This window comes from Pagrus major, chromosome 23 (genome assembly GCF_040436345.1).
Source record: "Pagrus major chromosome 23, Pma_NU_1.0".
NCBI classification, from domain to species: Eukaryota; Metazoa; Chordata; class Actinopteri; order Spariformes; family Sparidae; genus Pagrus; species Pagrus major.
The window spans coordinates 7,862,888-7,881,287 of record NC_133237.1 but is presented as its reverse complement, the minus strand read 5'-3'; the positions used below and the strand labels follow the sequence as shown (position 1 = coordinate 7,881,287).

General features: G+C 41.1%; 4 protein-coding genes and 1 non-coding gene across 6 annotated transcripts; 2 read left to right on the top strand and 3 right to left on the bottom strand.

Annotated features, from left to right (window-relative positions):
- Nucleotides 1-241: 241 nt before the first annotated feature.
- ndufa6 (NADH:ubiquinone oxidoreductase subunit A6) lies at nt 242-1,929 on the top strand. The gene is made up of 3 exons (XM_073494818.1): nt 242-389; nt 1,350-1,465; nt 1,703-1,929. The coding sequence occupies exons 1-3, from the start codon at nt 251-253 to the stop codon at nt 1,832-1,834; spliced, it is 387 nt and encodes a 128-aa protein (XP_073350919.1). The 5' UTR covers nt 242-250; the 3' UTR covers nt 1,835-1,929.
- Nucleotides 1,930-2,417: 488 nt separating this feature from the next.
- On the bottom strand, nt 2,418-3,473 carry smdt1a (single-pass membrane protein with aspartate-rich tail 1a). 2 transcript variants are annotated; one of them, XR_012180791.1, is made up of 3 exons: nt 3,306-3,386; nt 3,019-3,224; nt 2,418-2,796 (listed from the first exon to the last, which is right to left on the bottom strand). XR_012180791.1 is itself a non-coding variant. In XM_073494819.1 (3 exons), exons 1-2 carry the CDS (start codon nt 3,459-3,461, stop codon nt 3,046-3,048), a joined length of 294 nt encoding a protein of 97 aa, XP_073350920.1. In that variant the 5' UTR covers nt 3,462-3,473; the 3' UTR covers nt 2,418-2,796; nt 3,019-3,045. The 2 variants fall into 2 exon arrangements, 1 of the variants encoding a protein (XP_073350920.1); XM_073494819.1 differs by having other exon boundaries at nt 3,019-3,183; nt 3,306-3,473.
- Nucleotides 3,474-3,649: 176 nt separating this feature from the next.
- On the bottom strand, nt 3,650-11,156 carry fam234b (family with sequence similarity 234 member B). The gene is made up of 13 exons (XM_073494817.1): nt 11,079-11,156; nt 9,120-9,671; nt 8,286-8,399; nt 7,953-8,120; nt 7,663-7,778; nt 6,818-6,965; nt 6,530-6,671; nt 5,785-5,979; nt 5,467-5,545; nt 5,116-5,283; nt 4,899-5,019; nt 4,519-4,745; nt 3,650-4,398 (listed from the first exon to the last, which is right to left on the bottom strand). The coding sequence occupies exons 1-13, from the start codon at nt 11,113-11,115 to the stop codon at nt 4,396-4,398; spliced, it is 2,070 nt and encodes a 689-aa protein (XP_073350918.1). The 5' UTR covers nt 11,116-11,156; the 3' UTR covers nt 3,650-4,395.
- A 601-nt stretch (nt 11,157-11,757) lies between these two features.
- LOC141020288 (U12 minor spliceosomal RNA) lies at nt 11,758-11,911 on the bottom strand. The gene has a single exon (XR_012180816.1). It is a non-coding gene; the product is annotated as a U12 minor spliceosomal RNA (small nuclear RNA).
- Nucleotides 11,912-12,404: 493 nt separating this feature from the next.
- poldip3 (polymerase (DNA-directed), delta interacting protein 3) lies at nt 12,405-17,821 on the top strand. Its single transcript, XM_073494901.1, has 10 exons — nt 12,405-12,499; nt 13,271-13,371; nt 13,514-13,941; nt 14,034-14,078; nt 14,305-14,382; nt 14,515-14,736; nt 15,383-15,460; nt 15,586-15,715; nt 16,068-16,134; nt 16,605-17,821. Exons 1-10 carry the CDS (start codon nt 12,432-12,434, stop codon nt 16,819-16,821), a joined length of 1,434 nt encoding a protein of 477 aa, XP_073351002.1. The 5' UTR covers nt 12,405-12,431; the 3' UTR covers nt 16,822-17,821.
- Nucleotides 17,822-18,400: the final 579 nt, after the last annotated feature.

The window sequence follows — 18,400 nt, the reverse complement described above, 5'->3', positions numbered from 1 at the left end:
TATTTAGAAACCCCTCAAAGTGTAATGCTGTTGAGTACAGACACAAATAACACTGCAACAATTACATTGGAGCAGAATGTTTGTAAAACACTCAACAATAATGAAATGGGTCAAGTTTTATGTTATAAAATAAATAATTTAACTTTACTGGCTCCTGTCTTGAAGCAGCCGCTCCACCAGGTGGCACTACTGTTCTTCAATGTGACACCACCGAATAAGTACAACCGGAAACGCCATAACGACAGCAGTCATGGCGTCCAACACGGCCGCTCGGGCAGCGGTTGGTGCTGCTAAGGTTGTTAGACCGCTTTTTAGCCGGGACCTGGACGAAGCCAAGCGCAGGGTCCGGGAGCTGTACCGAGCCTGGTACCGTGAGGTCCCTAACACAGGTACGTCTGTCCGCTACAGCAGCAAAAAGGTGTATAAAAAGCAGTGCCAGCGTCAAGGTCGTGTCTATGAGCAGGTTCAACTTAATGACGAGCCGCTAGCTAACATCAACCTTACCATAACAATAAGTTTTAAATATGTTACATATCCTCTTATGTTTGATAGAAACATTGAAATTGTCATTTGAGCTAATTGAATATTGAGAAAACTATGAACCGCTAGCCTTCTGATATTGATGTGTGAATGTTAGAAAATACCATATACTGATACTGGTTTAAATGATCAGCGGTGTAACACTCCATGCTGATCATTTTTTCTGTGGGTTTGTACTTTAAGATGGCCCTTCCTATTTAAGATTATGGTGGCAAGAAAAATTATTTAAAACACTTTTGCAGCACACTCAGTCAACACCTGTTAAAGAGGATTGTTATGCATTGCAATGTGTCATTTTTGGGCTTCGACCATCTTATGTAGAATCCATGTTTACATTTAGTTCCGGTTAGTACACAAGAAGGACAGACGGGCTGGTATCCATTGTACTGACAGGTTGGGAGCTGCCCCGAATAACTCAGGATAAGGCAGGAGATATTATGTTTTACAAATTTGCAACAAATCCCATGTAAAGACTAACCCCAACAATTAATTTTTTCCCCTTGTCAAATATTGCATGTGTAGCCAGATCTTGATAAATCATGTTCCTGTGCTGTAGATCTGAATTGTTGTCAAAAAATATTTGTATAAAAACACCTAAAAAAGCCTCACTGTTGCACTGGGTGAGAAATGGACTGTTCATTTTGGATTTTTCATGGCTTTTGATGCTGGTAAGAAATACATAGATTTTGACCAGCCTTACCCTTAAAACTAAAAATGATTTGAATGACAATGGTTAAAAAATTAGTTCCTGGATGAAGTTGCTGCTGTGGAAATAGGGTGAGTTTTCATTTGTATCTCTTTCTCTGCAGTGACAACATTCCAGCTGGACATCACAACACGTCAGGGAAGAGACAAAGTGAGGGAGATGTTTGACAAGAACAAGCATGTTACCGACCCTCGTGTGATTGACATGTTGGTCATAAAGGTAAAAACAGCCTTTCACTGATGTGTGATCTACATCAATTATAATCATTTTAACTTTCTAACTGAACTACTAATTTGGTCATTGGAGTCAGCTCCAATGGTTGCACAGTACCTCACCTAAAATCCCATTGCAGTTGAATGAATGAGGATATGGGATATTACATATTAGAGCAATACTACACTGCGTCATGTTGGGTTTGCTGAAACATTTTCCATTTATATGTTCTTTAATCCCCAGGGGAAAATGGAACTACAGGAAACGATCCATGTCTGGAAGCAGAAGACCCACATAATGCGCTATTTCCACGAGACCGAGGAAGCTCGTCCTGCTGACTTCCTGTCCAAATTCTATCGGGGTCATGACCCGTGAACTGTGTAGCTATCTGTTGACCTCTGACCCCTCTTTGCTTGTGTCCAGTGTGACAGATGTTCCCCTTGGCTGTAAATACACACTTAATACCTACATTCCTATGGCTGTGTCCTTTTTATTCAGAATCGCAGTTTTATTGGGATTTCTTAAAGGGACAGTTCAACCAAAAACACACTAAAACTTGATCTATTGACAGTGTACATTAAACTGTGCCTTCTTAATCTGTACGAAGACAGTGAGTGAACTCAGTTAAACAGAAAGAAGCTCATATAAATCTGCTGTTATTGTGAATAGCAGTGTCATTCCATTTTAAAAGATATCACTTGGCCTCTCCAGACCAAAACTGTTTGGGTGTATGGACCCACACACTTGTTAAGAAGAAAAATAACATAATAACATTTCTAAAGTTTTGTCCCTTAGCGATGACATTTAACAAGTATTGTATGGTATTTTATGAATTTGGAGACCCTGTAGTGAATACAGGCCGCCCTCCCAGCAAACCAAGGATATTGAAACTGACTCCACTGTATTTCAGGCCCACTTACTGTATATGTGGTGTTTTAGAATAGTATTTCAGACAGCCTTGTGTCATAAACAAAGCTTACATTTTTATTGTAGTGTTACAGTCAGTAAGGAATACTTATATAGGGAAAATAGAAACACCAACATTGCATTTTGACTGAGAGATCTCTTTTTTTAGTGCACAAACGCCACCAACTTGCACTGAGCATGTACTGCAGTTTATGATATTGTTATTCCCTTTATTAAGACTTTAGTAGTGCATGCAAATACAGTACGATACAGTACGACCAGCCTAGGACAGCCCTATCAGTTTCATAACAGCAAAAACCCTGAATCCACACTTGAACACAGCAGCACACAGGAGAGGGAAACCCGGGAAGGCATTTATGTGCTCAGAAGCTCATAGACTCGTCCCAGTGGTAGCAACACGACAAAATGACCTGTGGAGGAAAGGAAAAATATTGATTAGCATGTGTCATGGAAATTACAAAAGTGCCTTAACTCTGGCTAAAATGTGCAGCTGCAAAAATGATATAATTTTGTAAGAAAAGAAAAATCTATCTTGTTTGATGAGTGTCCCAAATTTTTGCCTCCCCATGAACAGCACATGTACATAGGCTGAGTTAGTGTGTGTACTTTATCATTTCACAGTTTGTTGATACCTGATAACCAGGAAGCCTACACAGCCCTCAGTCGTCATCGTCATCATCCTCGGGGACGAAGATATCGTGCTCCTCCAGCAGCGCAGCAAAGTTCTTGCTGATCTGAGTCCCCACATACAAGAAGGGCACCACTACCAGAGCAATCCGGACAAGGCCGAAGGGGGTCTGCTCCCCCCGGTGCCACACACACCCGACCATAGAAACAACTACGTTAGTTCATGTCGTGTCCGAGGTTGGCAGAGCTGATATTTACACACACCGCACCGACCCTTGAAAGCAGCACTCACCTTCTTGGGTTTGGGCAGAACGGCGCCGGATGAAGTCCACACGGCTGACCGGCTCGGTGTCACGGTCCTCCCCGGCCCGGTGGAGAGACTCAGCCGGGAGGTGCGGGCATGTCTGAGGGCTGACAGCCTGGCCAGGCGACCGAGGGCCGACGCCATGTTGACAGAGTTTGACGCAGCAACAATGCGGAAAAACAGCAGATATTTTTGGATGTGGAGCTCCAACAGCGCCACCTACCGCTGCTGTAGCACCAAACAACTCTCCCTTTCTAATAACAACTATTTTTAGTCGGTTTCCTGCGGTATTTATACAAATACAGTAGTTGAGACGGTGAAATAAACGACACGTGATACATGATGCAGTAAGATTTTCATTCTTTCTCTTGCCATAGGTGAAGTTGCAGCTTACATATAATCTTTAGCAGCCACATACTCTGAGAAAAAAAACTCAAAAACAGTTTCATTATATAACCATAAAGAAAATCTAACAACAACCCAACAAAATCAAAACGTTAAAACAAATCAATAAATACTGTACAGCATTAAATATTTACAGACTCTTTACACTGCTGAACTTGGTGGTGAGCAGAAAGAACACTAATAGTGGCTTCATGACAAAAAAAAAAAAAAGCATGTGACTGAGGGATGAATATACTGGCCTTGCAAGAGTTATAGTGAGTGCTGCATACTGTAAACGTATTTACATGCTCTTTCATCAGCATTATTGTGCTTCACTACAGTAAAAAGTTCCTCTCCTGCCATAAAGTCCAAACAATCATAAACACTCGATGAAATATTAAAGACTCCCCCAAAGGCTAGTTAAATAACTTAAATAAACATTTTCATTGTATAAACACAATATAAACCAAATAAATAAATAAAAATACAGACACAATCCCTACCTACAAATAATGTTTTTGTACAGAAAAGAAATCTCCTTCTCAAGTACCAGAAATGAAATTCATACTCAGTGAACCAAACAAGAAGCGTGTCCTCAGTGTCTCCTTAGTGCACAGCTGTCCACAGACTTTTGTCCCTTTCATCCTTTCGTGGGTCCTTTAAGTTGTACCGCTTCCTGTGACACAGGGCGTCGTCACTAAACAAAGCAACACAGTGACAGAGATTTATCATTGAGTGCAGTCCATCAAACTGGCCGTGCACATCACTGAACACAACTCTTGAGTGGACATGTCTGACTGTATCTCAAACTTCTCACCTGGTGTTTAAATGACAGACGTCTGAAGAACTTGTTGACCTCAAATGCGCCAGGTTTAACAGGCTCCCCCGTCTTGTTGCTCTCCTCTAGTCTGACGATTTGGCCTTTGGCGATAGCAGCTCTGAGGCTCATGCTCTTGACTACTCGAGCGCCAGGCTTAGACTCAGGTGTGGGTCGGGAGGATACGGTGATGTAGGTGGCGTCTTTCTGGCGCTCCAGGTAACTGACTGTTCGAGCCGAAGGAGGACGAAATAGGAGGGGAAACATCTGTATTATTTGAACTTGTGTATTACTCTTATTACCATGTTGTCATCTTTTTCTAAAATACTCTTCACTCTTTGCATTAAAGAAGATGTTGTTCTGCAAATTTGAACTTTTACCTGCGGACGTCACTGCTGTGTCTGTGGTACTGGTGAGCTCCAGAAGGATTGTGGGATATGCAGGGTGCAACAGGAAAAGTCTTCTAATGAGCGGCTCCGCTGCAGCAATACCTGGTGTCACCTGCACAGCCCAAGTAGACAGTGACAATGATGTAACATAAGCTTCATACACCGTTCGTTTAATATATTTTATATATATTCTCCACAGCAGACTCACAGTTGTCTTGGTAGCATTCTTCTGCACTTTAATCGGTTCGCTGGCCCAGAAGAGGAAAGCCGATTGGCCGGTCGAGGTGGAGATCGCCGAAGGTTCCAAAGAAAGACGAGGACACACAAACTCTGCTGTCCAGAAAATATGCCCATTGGCCCCATCAACAACCTGCGCCTGAGAGACAGAGAAGAGGAGAAAACTGTTACAGCGAACACAGAGCTCAGTTGAAGATGTATCATCAAGACTCTAACTCTTATTTTTTCTGTCACAGCTCAGTATAGTGAGAGCAGTATAATCCGCAATTAGTGTAGCATGTGAGCCCTGGCTTTTATTTGTATGAAAAGGCTGTCGTTTTACCTGCATGATGCCGTTTGCTGAATGCTGAATGAAAAGATCAAGGATTCCATCATCATTAAAGTGTCCCGGGGCAGGTTGGCTGTGACAGACAGAGAAATGATTCAGGGAAATATCACAAAATTCTGATACATATTTTACTTTGTTTTCAGCAGTTCAAAAAACTGACACTGTGTTTTCATATTGGGATTTATGGTTATTAAGTGTAACTGACTCCGCACCATCTATTATAGCCTCACATTAATTCTCTTTACTGTTGGCTGCAACAGAGATGTAACAGTAACTCAGTCAGTGGTGGCAAAGTGACATGCAGGGCCTTACCTATGAATGGGTGCTGAGTTGAAGGTCCATTTTTTATGCATGTCCTTCTGCCTGAGCACTGACAGTTTGCTGAAGCCGTACACCAGCGCCCAGTCGCTTCTGGTGGAGTTGAGGTTAGAAACGCTGTCCAGGCTCTTGCGGTTGTTGCTAAAACCAGCCACAAGAGGGAGCAGGAAATCCACTGGCTCAGTTCCTCTGGAAAGACGACAGCAAAGGTGTGATTTTGACAGATGTCAACGTTAACTGTCTGATAAACCAGTAGTGAACTAGCCATTGATGTCTTCGCTGTGTATACAACGCAGGAAAATGTAGACCACATGTCCCCAGTAATTAATCGAATAACAAGCCAACAAAATTGTGTGTATTTATGATTTTGTACTTTTTGGGACAACATTTAAAGAGTGTTGCCACATCGTAAGAGTATTTCTGTTATCTAGTATAAAAGACAATATAAGATGCATCTTAATGTCTGAATCTATAAGATTATGTGGCTGAAGACAATGTGCATACTATGTCAAAAATATTCAAATATCAGTGATGCCCCTTGTTGTGTCACAAGTCTAACAATTTCTATTTTATTACAGTTGAATAAATTGCTAAATAAAGTCAGCACTCATATAATTATTCAGGCATCACACAGCTTTCGTATCAGTGTGTCCCTCATACCAGCTGATTAAAGGTTTAATATTTAACACAAATGTGTTAAGAGTCTGTACAGAGCCATGTGCCAGTCACTGAGGCATACCTGTAAATGTGTATGAAGGAGGAGGAATTGTTTTTCTTGAGTCCCTCCCACCCTGGATCCTTCCTTTGTAGTGCTGGAGTTGTGGGCATTTTGCCGGTGGCATTAAAGTAGATATCGCGCAGAGAGATGGCTTCTACATTACCTGATGGGAAAGAAAAGTATTGTAAAATCAACATCAAAATAACTGTAAATTAACGTTAACTATTGCAGCCTGAATACACATGGTGACTGTTGAGTCTTCTTTAGAACAAGATTTAAGACCTTCATACTGCTGGTTTATTCCTTTACCTATTCCAAAGAGGATGTAATTTGCCCCTTGTTGTGTCTCATGCAGCAATGGACCCATGATCTTTCCTCCTGCGGTGAGGTTGAACGAGACAGGCTGTCCAAGCTTCCCCCCCGTCCCAGAGATCAAAGTCAAGGAGAGATCCAGAAGCTGAAAATGAATACAGCAGAATGAGATATGTAGTTACTGAATACAAAGGCCTGGTAACTTCAGCAAGTTCACCCAAAAACGAATATTCAGTCACTATCTCACGCCCATGCCAATGGAAAGTCGGGTGAAGTTTTCGTAGTCCACAAAACATCTGAAGCTTCACAGCAAAACAGTGTTCAACTGATGTAGATGGGGACTTGTTTTAAAACGTTAAAAAACAACTAGGAAAAAAGGAAAATCAAGAAGAAGCCCTCGAGAAATGGTTTGAAAGATGTCACTTGCACCCTTCTAAAGCCAAAATCTTCACTAAGGCTGCTAAGCTAAAAGCGTTAGTGTGCACCTTGTCTGAAGAGAGTGCACTGGTTACATTTTTTTCAAATCATTTTGGGATCTCAGGGCTTTCAGAGATTTGGATTATGAGCTTTTTTTTTTTAATGTGTTTCGGGTATTTTTTTAAGTTTTTTTTTTTTTTTACATTTTAAAAAAAGTCCCCATCTATTTCAGTTGATTTAACAGAGTGCCGCAACACTGTTTTCCTGTAAATCTCCAGAAATGCTTTATCGGCAATGAAACATCACCCAATTTTCCATCTGCATGGGGGTGAGTGGATAATGACTGAAATTAGATTTTTGGGTGAACTTATCCTTTAATGTATGTATATAAGAAGGAAAAAGGGAGGTAGCTGTCATAATTATACCACATTTGCAGGCAGGGTGGCTATCAGCAGATCTGGGACCGAGTCTCCCTGCAGGTCTGGAAGTAACACCGCCTGGGATTCAATGTCCTTAAGTGGGACTGACCATAGCTCCTGCCCTAGGGGGTGAAAGGAAATCTCTTTGACCCGGTTTTAAGCAGTTTGAATGCTACCGGTGGGTTACCCTCACTAGCCCCATTCACACTGACAATATAGGAGCAAATACAAAAGGTTTGTACATGTGGCTACAGACTGACAGATACCTATGTAGCTTGAATGTCTTGACATCTAACCTGAGGTGCCATTGACTGCTATGATAATGGACTTGCTGATGAGCAGGACCACAGGTGTATGCTGGTTGCTGTGTTGCAAACCACACTGGATGTACATCACAGACTCCCGCATGACGTAAGTCCACAGCACCTGACCGCTGACTGCAGACAGGGCCACCGCACTGTAGACTGTGTTAAAGATAGAACACAATCAACCAAGAGAAAACAGGAAAACACACATTTACAAAAAAATCAGAAAGGAGGAGGAAGAGAATCAGATATTAAAATGGATGTGGGGTTTCTAATGAATCATTAGTCAACTGGCCATGCCTTTTCAGAGAATTCTTCACGTACCTTTGTTCCCTTGTGTGGGATGCGTGTCATTGGTCAATTCAGTAACAGCCAGAAACACATCCTCCAATGAATCACCATCAACATCCCACAACGCCAGTGCAGGTGGAGCGACACCTAGACAGAGAAACCACAATACGATCAACACTGCCCACCAGTAGTAACGTTGTTTTGACAATGAGTGAAGGATTACAGGGTTCTGCTGACCTACATTTTGGCAAAGCAGGAGGAAGAGAAGAAGATTGATCAAGTATAACAACACTGATGATTCTTGACTCAGTTGTCTGTGTTTTTGTTGTTGTTTTCTTAACTGTTAAAAACACTTATGAGGTCATTAAAGACATGTCCCATCGACTTTGTATTTATTACCACTGTATAATGCTTCCACAGTGCATGCTGGAACAGGACATGTGGTACATGGAGTGAGGCTCACAACCCTGTGTAATTGCAGTTGCCTAATTAATGGGTGAGCCAGCGTTGTCTAGCCACGGAGACTCCTTCGTAAGTCTTTGTAATTATGAGTGTTGGAAGCACATATTGTGCATCATATTTTTTAGGGCAGTTTGCAAACGCACATTTAATATCACAACAAAATCTGGTGTAACTCTTTTCCAATTGTTTTATTTAAAGTCCAGTGTGTACAACATGGCGGACTCCCTGGAAGAGAACCTTCTCCCTATGTAGATATACTGTATACGATTCTTATATTCAGGTGATAATACGCTTATGAAAACATTATTATAAATATAATATTCCATTTCCTCCATTAGTTCCCCTAAATCCTACATACTGGCCCTTTAAATGTGATGTATCAAACCTTCATATTATTCTCATTACCTTTCTGTGCATCTCCCAGTACTTTCTCCCATTGTAGCCTCTTCTCCAGTTCTCCCTTCTGGCACGGTATCAGAAACGCACACAGCAGCACGAGCAGGGTGGCACAGACCAGAGGCACCAGGAAAAACGCACTTCGGACAGCATGTTTCATCCTCATCCTCTTTTGTTCTTCCTCGGTACTGTGAACCCCCAGCCCAGAACCCCCCAGCGCCCCAGAGCCCCCTCTGTCCTCCCCCGCCCTGTCCCTACCCGAGTCCTTGTGGCTCCAGTACTGCGTGCCTTTCATCTCGTCCCTGTCCTGCCTGGATTTGCTAGGGAGCCGTTCCCTCCACTCATCCTCCTCTTCCTCCTCATCCTCTTGAGCCTCATCCTCGGCCCCCACAAGCCTTCCAGATCTGCCGCCCCGCAGCTTTGAGGAGCCTGTGCCGAGGCAGCTGTCCCTGCCGAGGCCGTTTCGGGGATAATTCAGCACAAGGTCATCTTCTTCGCTCTCGTCCTCGCTGTCTGCTTGGGTGAGAGGGTCGTACTCGCCAAGGTCCGAGCCCTTCTTCCCTGCAGAAACACAGAGGCTGCTGGTGAGGATCAACCATCCTATGTAGTCACTGAGTCGGAGTATGAGTGGAACAAGTGATCTCTACTGATATATTATTAATTATTATTACACAATTATAGATATATCGCCTCGCAGTACTGGAACATTATAGATGTATCCTCCTTTAATCTGGCCATTATGCACTAATGGCCTTTATTCTTAAAGGTGCACTATGTAGTTTGGGGGGATGAAATTTTAATCAGCAGAGAACACTGACAGATTTCGTATGCCTAAACAAACTAAATAAACAAACTCACTTAGTTTCCATGACTAAATAAACTAAATAAACAAACTGACCTTAAAGGACAACACAATGTCATACTGTTTTACTTTGGACCCTGCCACCTTTCTAGCTTCAGACAGTGTTCTGGGGACCTTATTTTCCTCTGAGAACAGCTTGTTTATTCAGTTATGGAAGTGGAGTATGGCGTTTATATTATTACCTCATTAATATTGTAAATATTAAAATTCTGAGGTTAAAATTCTCTCCAAAACTACATAGTGCCTCTTTAAATGTATAATAATGCATTTTACTTAAGTATCGTCCCCACTCAAACAAATATATATATATATATATATTTTTTTTTACACTAAGATTAGCTTTTAATTGAAAGAATTAATTCATATTTTATTCATGTCTTAATCTGTTTTGGAACGTAAAACTATACACAGTACACTAGGATTGATATACTGTGGTTTATCTTATTTCATTATTACAGAGGGCAGTAATGAGAATAAAGTTACAGTTATACAAATACGACTACTAATTATAATAACTAATCTTAGAAGAATGACATACATTTATTTTGATGGTTAAAAAAACGTAATACATAATAAATGTTGTAGCCTCTTAAAATATTGCAAAAGACAATGTGCAATTAAATTCTACAATGATATCACAATAACACAATTACTAATGCACAGTAGTGGTTGTTTCCTAAGTAACGTCATAGCCAAGACAGGACAATATTGTTCCTGGACTCAGATGCAGCATTTGCTGCTTGTTTACTCTCCAGCATCACATCACTTTGTGTTGGGTTGACATTAGCTAGCAGCTAGCTGTAGAGGCAGGAGACAGCAGATGATGTCAGGCTGCTGCTCTGCATACACAGAAAAAACATATCTATCGTAAATAATATCATGACGAAAACATGTCCATCTTATATATATATATATGATATAGAAACGATGGTAACTGTCTGTAACAAAACCAGCGCATTAAATGAATCAGGGAGCGGTAAAGTAGCTGGAAGGAGGGCTCTCACAGACCACCTAGTCCTCCTGACTGATGCTGGTTTCAGTTAATTGTCTGCTAAACTGTGTCGTCTGTTTCTCTGACGGGCTGAAATGTGTGGAGCGCATCTTACCGGGCAGTTTGAGGGCACGGGACAGAGCCGCAGCCATTTCTCCTCTAACAGATCCGCGAGACAGCTACGGGAGGTAGCGGTGATGAACAGCTCGCGGGCAACGACCCAGCAGGTTGGATCTGCGTCTACCCAATTGCATTCTGGGAGTTTGAGTTTTTATAGCGACGCTCTGCCGCCACGTTTTTGAAGTGTTACTCCATCGACTGTGTATAAAGATTAAAAAACATCTGCATATACGGTCAGCATTTGATTCATATGCAATAGTTGCTGCTAACTATATGTAGACTTTACAAAATTGTTTGCAGAAATTGCAACATCAAGTGCTTATCAATTTGTCAGCAAACGTTGTCAGCGAATGTACTTTCTGATGAATGTAAGTTTCTGTTACAAAAGAAATACATTTTTAAAAATATGCAAGCAAACACCGTCAGCTCCTACACCGCAGTGCGCTGAAGTAATACAAAAACAGTTATGTAAATGACGTTTTATAAATCATGGTGTACTCTCCAACGTGTTTCATGGTTCGTGTTTATAAATATGTGGTGTGCTGAGGTTGCAGTCAGACTCGGCGTGGTCACAAGAGTATTTATTTTCTGTCTTCCTTCTGCATTATAGTACTGTTACATTACAGCATGTAAACTCTTTAGAAATTTGATTTGCTTTGAACAGGAAGGGGGTCGGGGTAGGTCCTAGCCCTGCGAGGCATCTCGCAAAGTAGGCAAGTCACCTCAACAGGCAGACCTATACCCTTTCAAAAATTCATCTCGTAAGTTCAACGAGGATACGGGCGTCACCCCGCATCGTTATTTTCCTTACTCATCAGTTTAAGGCATGACAAATCAATTGTCGAAGACCGGACTAGGCACAGTGTCTAGGGATCCTTTGTTAGGGTGCCGGCAATGTCTTACTGGCAGCAGTTCATTATTGTTTTCTATAAATAGTTGCTGTGTAGTAAATAATACCCTTTGATAATACAATGAGAAACAGTGTTTTGATGATTGTAAACTATATTTGTTGCGAAAAACCACCGTGTTTGGTGTTGCAATTTGGCGCAAAGGCTCACGGGTACCGACCCTTGTATCTCATCTGCATTTGGTCACGATTAATCGATCACAGATTTTTCATTTGTGAGGGGAAAGTGGTTACGTTCTTAGCCCGTGTACTCTGTGTATTTAACATTACATTACGTTTCGTTCATTCATACGTTTGAGCTTTCAACAAACAATTGATCTAAAAAATCGTACAATAATTCGTCAGTCGACAGCAGCAATTTTGCGTTATTGACCAAATCGGCTTCCGTAGTCTTAGCTAAACCTTGTCATGCGCGCAGGCGCTGTGAGGCAGTGTGAGAAAATGGCAGACGTCTCTTTGGATGAAGTGATACGACGGCGCGGTATTAATCTCAAGGCACCAGCTAAAAGGTACTAAAACTATCACTGCATTGAATACTTTTCACTTATTAAGAATGTGGCAACATGTAATAACGTTTCTAAAAGCATTACAGGAATTGAGTTGAATTGAATTGAGAGCTATTGGTAGCAAGTTGGCTACTGTATGCTAACATTAGCCTATTACAGCTATCAGCGAGTAGCTACATCGTAACCAGGCAGAGTAGCTGGTATTAGCTTTAGGCCTTTACGTATGAAGCCATACATCGATACATGTTTAAAAGGACTGCTTGATAATTCAACAAAGACCTGCTTTGTTACCAAACTGAAAAAAAAATTGAAAAACTGCGACCAGCTAATGTTTGTAGCTCGGCGCAATTAGCTAGCGAGCTATTATTTGTGTTCGCAGCAAAGCAGGACCTTGCCACCACGTATTTAACAAAGGTGGTTTCCCCGGGTTAAATTAGGGTGTTGGGTTCTCCAAATCAATGTTGTCTGTGATATTGTCCTCTCTCCACTTTGTGAGAATGTTAAGTACAGCAGATACTATTTTCTCATATTGAGCCAAGTGCGACGGCCATTCAAAGCATTCCCACTGTACTGTGTTAAAAAGAGAATAAGTCTAGAAATAAATCAATACGGTAAAATTAACTATGCTGTTGGAAGCTTTACAGTATTTTTACCGCTTGTATGAGTTTTAAGGAGCTTAATAATGGTAAATGGAGCACTGTCCACAGAATCCCAATGGGTATTGTTATAGCATTGTTGAGGAATTTAAAGAGACCTTATTTTTCTTTCTCTCAGACCAATGTTTGGACGGGGTGCAGGAGGTATTGGCAAGAGCTTTGACGCTCGCCAGAAGATTGGGGTTAATGATGTGAGACAGAGGCTTGGAGGAGGAGCAGGTAAGGGTCCAACATTATTGCCTTAACATATTGTATAAAAATGCTAGTTCAGACTTCTGTATTGTGTACACAGTATTCAGTGTGTTATAATCAGAGTGTTATGTTTTGGGATTAATAAATTCACCTTTCTGTCTCCCCTCAGGGTTTCAAGTGAAAGATGCCAGAGAAAAGCTGGGTCAGAAAGATGCTCGCTTCAAAATCCGTGGCAGGGGAGGAGCAGGCGGAGTGCAGGACGCCCGTCAGATGATCAACTCACGCAAACAGGGGCAGAATCAGTTCGGTGTCCCGGCACAGACTACGCAAATGTCACCAGTAACCCACCAACTACATAGCCAGACACTTGTGCCACAGATACAGATACACGCCAACAACAATCTTGCTGGTGTGAATACAAGGCAGTTTGCCCCTGGTTTACAAGGACTGAGTGGGAGGGGCAGTGCAACGCCACAGCTGAGCAATAATAAGAGAATGATGGATGCTCGTGATCGGTTGAGCCTCAAGAGGAGCATTGGAGGGACGCAGACACAGGCAGTTACTGCACCACCCCTAAAAATAACCAAGACCATTCAGGTGAGGATGAAAATTTGATTCTTTGTACATGGAAGATCTGTAACACAACTTGCACATTCAAATACATATATATGTCATGCTTCTTTTTACAGCAACGTCCCTTAGGAATGTCAGGGGGAATACGTGCAGCGACACAGGTAGAGCTGTTATTCTTCTTCGGTTTACACATTACAGACTGAGAGTAATTCTAGCGTAATTCTTTCTGCAGAAAGAAAGTACACTAACAATGTTTACATGCAAAATATTATATTGGAATATTGGTGTGCTGTGCATGTAAATATAGTCAATGTTTCCCTTTATGAAACTGTAAAATGACTGTGATTGTAAAACATGGTACTAAAATAGAGTGTTTTGTCTCCACAGCCTGTCACAAATGAGCATGATGGCATCTCCAGTAAACAAATAAAGATCACTACAGCTAACAGTATGCTACAATCACGGGTAAGAGTGGCTTCATGCCAGCTGACCTCATATACTGAGTGATTCAACATAGACACTCAAACACCTACATGAATTATTGCAATTTCATTGTCTTTTCCCCTTACTGACTTTCCATTCCTATGTTTTGCACAGTCTGGGACAGTGGGCTCTGCATTCTCTATGTCAGCTCCCATCACCAAGGTGGTTAAAAATGATGCGTACACTGCCCCACGTCCTCCTGTCCCTGTGGCTCCCACCCGGCCCAATACCAGCATGGCTGCTAACAGGTCCTCAGCTGCAGCTTTACAGCCAGTCTCCAGGACTCTCCAGCAAAGCGCAGCAGAAACCAGCACGACAGCTCCTGCTCCCCCTCAGGTAAACATTCCTGCATCTGTAGTGGAGTATCACTCCTTCTCCACCTTTTGTAGCTAGTCTCCATCTAATGTTGTTATTCAGTGAAATTGTACTTGTTGAATCTGTTGAGAGAAACCAACCAAGTAAAGGATAGTTTGATATTTTACCAATCTAGTTGGTCAGATCAGAAATACTTTTTCCTCCACTGAGCAGTCCCTATACTCACAAACATTCTGTAGATCAGTTTATAGGAACTGCCACGGTTATTATATTGATATATCCCCATGCCAGGAATTTTATCCTCAATGCTACTCTACTTTTAATCCTGTTATGCTTCCCTCCTCTGTAACTTGGGAAAAGTAAAATAGGCAATACAGATGATGGTCTCCTGTTAGTATACACATTACACACAGTTAATGAAGTTTTTCATAACATAAAGGCACTGTGTCAGGATTTTGTTTATAATGAAACCTCTATTTGGTTTTGTAAGCTAATGACATGATGGTGTCAAGACTACAATAGCTGTAACTGTAATGATTAGAAAACACAAATTATCAGAGTAATATTTGGCATGTTAACCGTACCACCATGCGTGCATGCATTTTTTTTTTGTGTCAGCCATTTTGATTTTATATGCCTAACTGTCTGGTGTCGTATTTCTTTCCAGCCTGCATTCAGTCCTTTGGAGGGTACAAAAATAACAGTGAACAACCTGCATCCCCGGGTCACTGAGGAAGACATAGTTGTGAGTATATCCCACTGACGGCTACTAACCTTTTGTTACATTTGATATTCAGTGATCTGCTGCGTGCTGTGGTGCTATGATGACTCATTCAGTAAATGTTTGCGCACTCCTCTATTTGTCCACAGGAACTGTTCTGTGTGTGTGGAGCCTTGAAGCGAGCACGACTGGTGAAGGTAGGCGTGGCTGAAGTGGTGTTTGTACGTAAAGAGGATGCCGTGAGCGCATACAGGAAGTACAACAACCGCTGCCTGGACGGTGAGTGCCAGTGGCAAGGACACACACATCAAAGGGCTTTCTGGGTTTTGGGCTCTGGCTTCTGTTTTACATGCAGGTCATGCAAGACTACACTACTGTTGACAAGTTTGCTGTCATTCATTTTGTTAGTCATTGTTTAAGTGATCTAAGATGAATTGAAGAATATATTTCTTTATTTTTGTTTAAAGATTTTGCTGGTTTAGGACATGATTGTATATGTCCTGTTAAACCAAAGTGTTTTTGTTGAAGGTTAGCAGAGTTAGATGTAATTCAGATGTTGTATCATCTTGTTTTTTTTTTTGTGTTTGTGTGTGTGTTATTTTCATTATCGTTATTTCTTGTCCACCTCCAGGCCAACCCATGAAGTGTAACCTTCATATTCAGGGAAATGTCATCACTTCTGATCAGCCCATTCTATTGTAAGTAAGCCCGAAAGGCTTCATTCCTTCATTTCAAATTAATCTGTAGTTGACTATGTTCATGTGCACATACTTTATTTTGTATATTTCCTAGGAGCTGTAATTTTTCCCAAACCCGTGTGACTGAAATTCATGTTAACCATTTATTTCTTTTAAGTATTAAAAAAGGAGCATTGCTTCTATTACATTTGCAAGTGATCACCTTCAAATACTCTAGCAGTGACTATCCAGGCAGGGTTTATTCATGGTCTTTTTTGAATAAGCATTCAAGTGTTTTGCAAGCTGTTCAGTGGTACAATGAGCTGCCTTCTATGAAGCAGTCACTCAGAGGACACATTTGGTGATTGGATTAGTCACTTTAAACTATGGTCACAGTGTTTCCAATTGACCACTCACAATAAGTCTTGATTAAATTTTGGAATGTAAGACTTTTTTGCATGATGACATCCCCCTCTCCTCGACTCCTACAGGAGGCTGAGTGACACTCCGGGCACAGGCAGCGGAACAAAAAAAGACGGTCTGCCATCCTCCTTGTCTCGTCCCGCCGGTCAGCGAGCCTCCTCTCAGCCCACTCCAGAGGTGGACCCCCAGACCATCCTCAAAGCTCTGTTTAAGTCCACTGCACAGTCCACCTCCACCACTGAGCCCCCCAGCTCACAGGCCACTGCCTTCCGCATCAAGATATAGCCCATGTCTAGTGTGAATACACTGTCCGTTCATAAACATATAACTGCATCTTGGTGTTCACATACAAACTGTGTTTTTCACCTTGACAACAGGTGGCCTGCGCTCTCATATGAAGCTGATTTTTACACATTTGATATACATGACTGCTCTAAAATTGAAACTCATGGACATGCAACATGTTTTCTGTTTTGTTGTATTCAAATGTCACACATTTGTATCTGAGGTGGACCGGTGGATAGAAGTTTGATGTGATCTGTTTTTTGTTTTTTAATCCAATGTGGTGAGGGATGCTAAATCAAATTGGATCTGGATGTTTGTTTTTTTTTGTCAATTCGATGTCAGCCCATTTTGATATATTATGTTTTTTTATATACTCCAGCTTTAGTTTACATACCACCACATCAAAAAGGAGAAGGGGCAATAAAGATTCGGAAAAAAACAATTGAGAGATGCATTATGTGTAAGGTCCTGTGCATTCACACAGGTGTATTCAGTTATATTGTCTGTACCCCCTGTTTAGATTGTCTGGGTTAGTAGAGACCATAGAAATATAAGGAAATATGGACCAAACAAAGGCAGAATAAAGAACACAATACAGTAGGTGCCATATCTGTCTAGTTAGGCAGTACAGTGAAATTGTCCTCAGCCGATCCTGGCCACAACTCTACCCACCTTGCACATGTTAAGAGTTCTTCCCAGCTGAAATAACTGAAAACACTTGTGTTAGTAAATCAGGAATGGACAGAAACTTAAATACCATAATTTCAGTGAACCCGTTTTCAAACAGTCATATTTTGTTGATATTCTGTTTTTACCATCCTCGTGACATTCAGCTTCTCGTGTGCTCTGTGACTGGTTTTACTTTGTTGTTCAGTTTTGAAGCAGTATATGTTAAATACTTTCTTGTATACATTACACTTTATTTTCAGGACATGTCAAGAAGAGACTACAGAGGTCGGATCTGTCTGTGAAATGTCGCCATTAAATATTTAGCTTTGTAGATGTTGTCTGAGACTCTTCTTTTCTGTCTGCCATGTTATGATGAGGATTATGTGATTTTGTAGTGGTCAGTATCATACACAAAACACTATTTATGCCTTCTAAAAACTTCATACTCCTAATAAAAGTGTGTGTGTGTGTGTGTGTATGCATAAACATACAGTTTGTCCTAAAAAAATGTTAAATGAAATTCAATATGTTCCATAATTACAACAAACTACAGGAAAAAGTAAAAGCTTTTTTCAAGCTGGACTACGCTATAAATGATGTGCTCCCAAATGTAACTAAACGTCTTAATGTGAAAATTTGGGCCGATTAATCCCCCAACTGTTTTGTAAATTATTAAGTTATGATTGTACTGAAACAATGGTAATGTGGTAATATTTTGAGTGGGATCTTTTTGTAGGGAAAAACAACAAAAAAAAACATGTAGATTTTTAAACACAACTCGTGCGTCTGAAATTGATAATGAAATGGCTGTATTAGTAGACTCACTGGTAAAAAAAAAAAAAAAAAACAAACCCAAAAAAGGATTAATTCTCCATGACGTGATTGCGTTATAATAATTTTTGTATTTATT

Coding starts and splice junctions, on each gene's coding strand:
- poldip3 (XM_073494901.1), top strand. CDS start 12,432: ATGGCAGACGTCTCTTTGGATGAAGTGATACGACGGCGCGGTATTAAT. Junction 14,737..15,382: donor CAGCTCCTGCTCCCCCTCAG/GTAAACATTCCT, acceptor ATTTCTTTCCAG/CCTGCATTCAGTCCTTTGGA. Junction 15,461..15,585: donor TCACTGAGGAAGACATAGTT/GTGAGTATATCC, acceptor ATTTGTCCACAG/GAACTGTTCTGTGTGTGTGG.
- ndufa6 (XM_073494818.1), top strand. CDS start 251: ATGGCGTCCAACACGGCCGCTCGGGCAGCGGTTGGTGCTGCTAAGGTT. Junction 390..1,349: donor CCGTGAGGTCCCTAACACAG/GTACGTCTGTCC, acceptor CTTTCTCTGCAG/TGACAACATTCCAGCTGGAC. Junction 1,466..1,702: donor TTGACATGTTGGTCATAAAG/GTAAAAACAGCC, acceptor TTTAATCCCCAG/GGGAAAATGGAACTACAGGA.
- fam234b (XM_073494817.1), bottom strand. CDS start 11,115: ATGGCTGCGGCTCTGTCCCGTGCCCTCAAACTGCCCG. Junction 9,672..11,078: donor CCGTGCCCTCAAACTGCCCG/GTAAGATGCGCT, acceptor GTGTTTCTGCAG/GGAAGAAGGGCTCGGACCTT. Junction 7,779..7,952: donor AGCAGTCAATGGCACCTCAG/GTTAGATGTCAA, acceptor TTCACCCCCTAG/GGCAGGAGCTATGGTCAGTC.
- smdt1a (XM_073494819.1), bottom strand. CDS start 3,461: ATGGCGTCGGCCCTCGGTCGCCTGGCCAGGCTGTCAGCCCTCAGACAT. Junction 3,184..3,305: donor TTCTGCCCAAACCCAAGAAG/GTGAGTGCTGCT, acceptor CGGGGGGAGCAG/ACCCCCTTCGGCCTTGTCCG.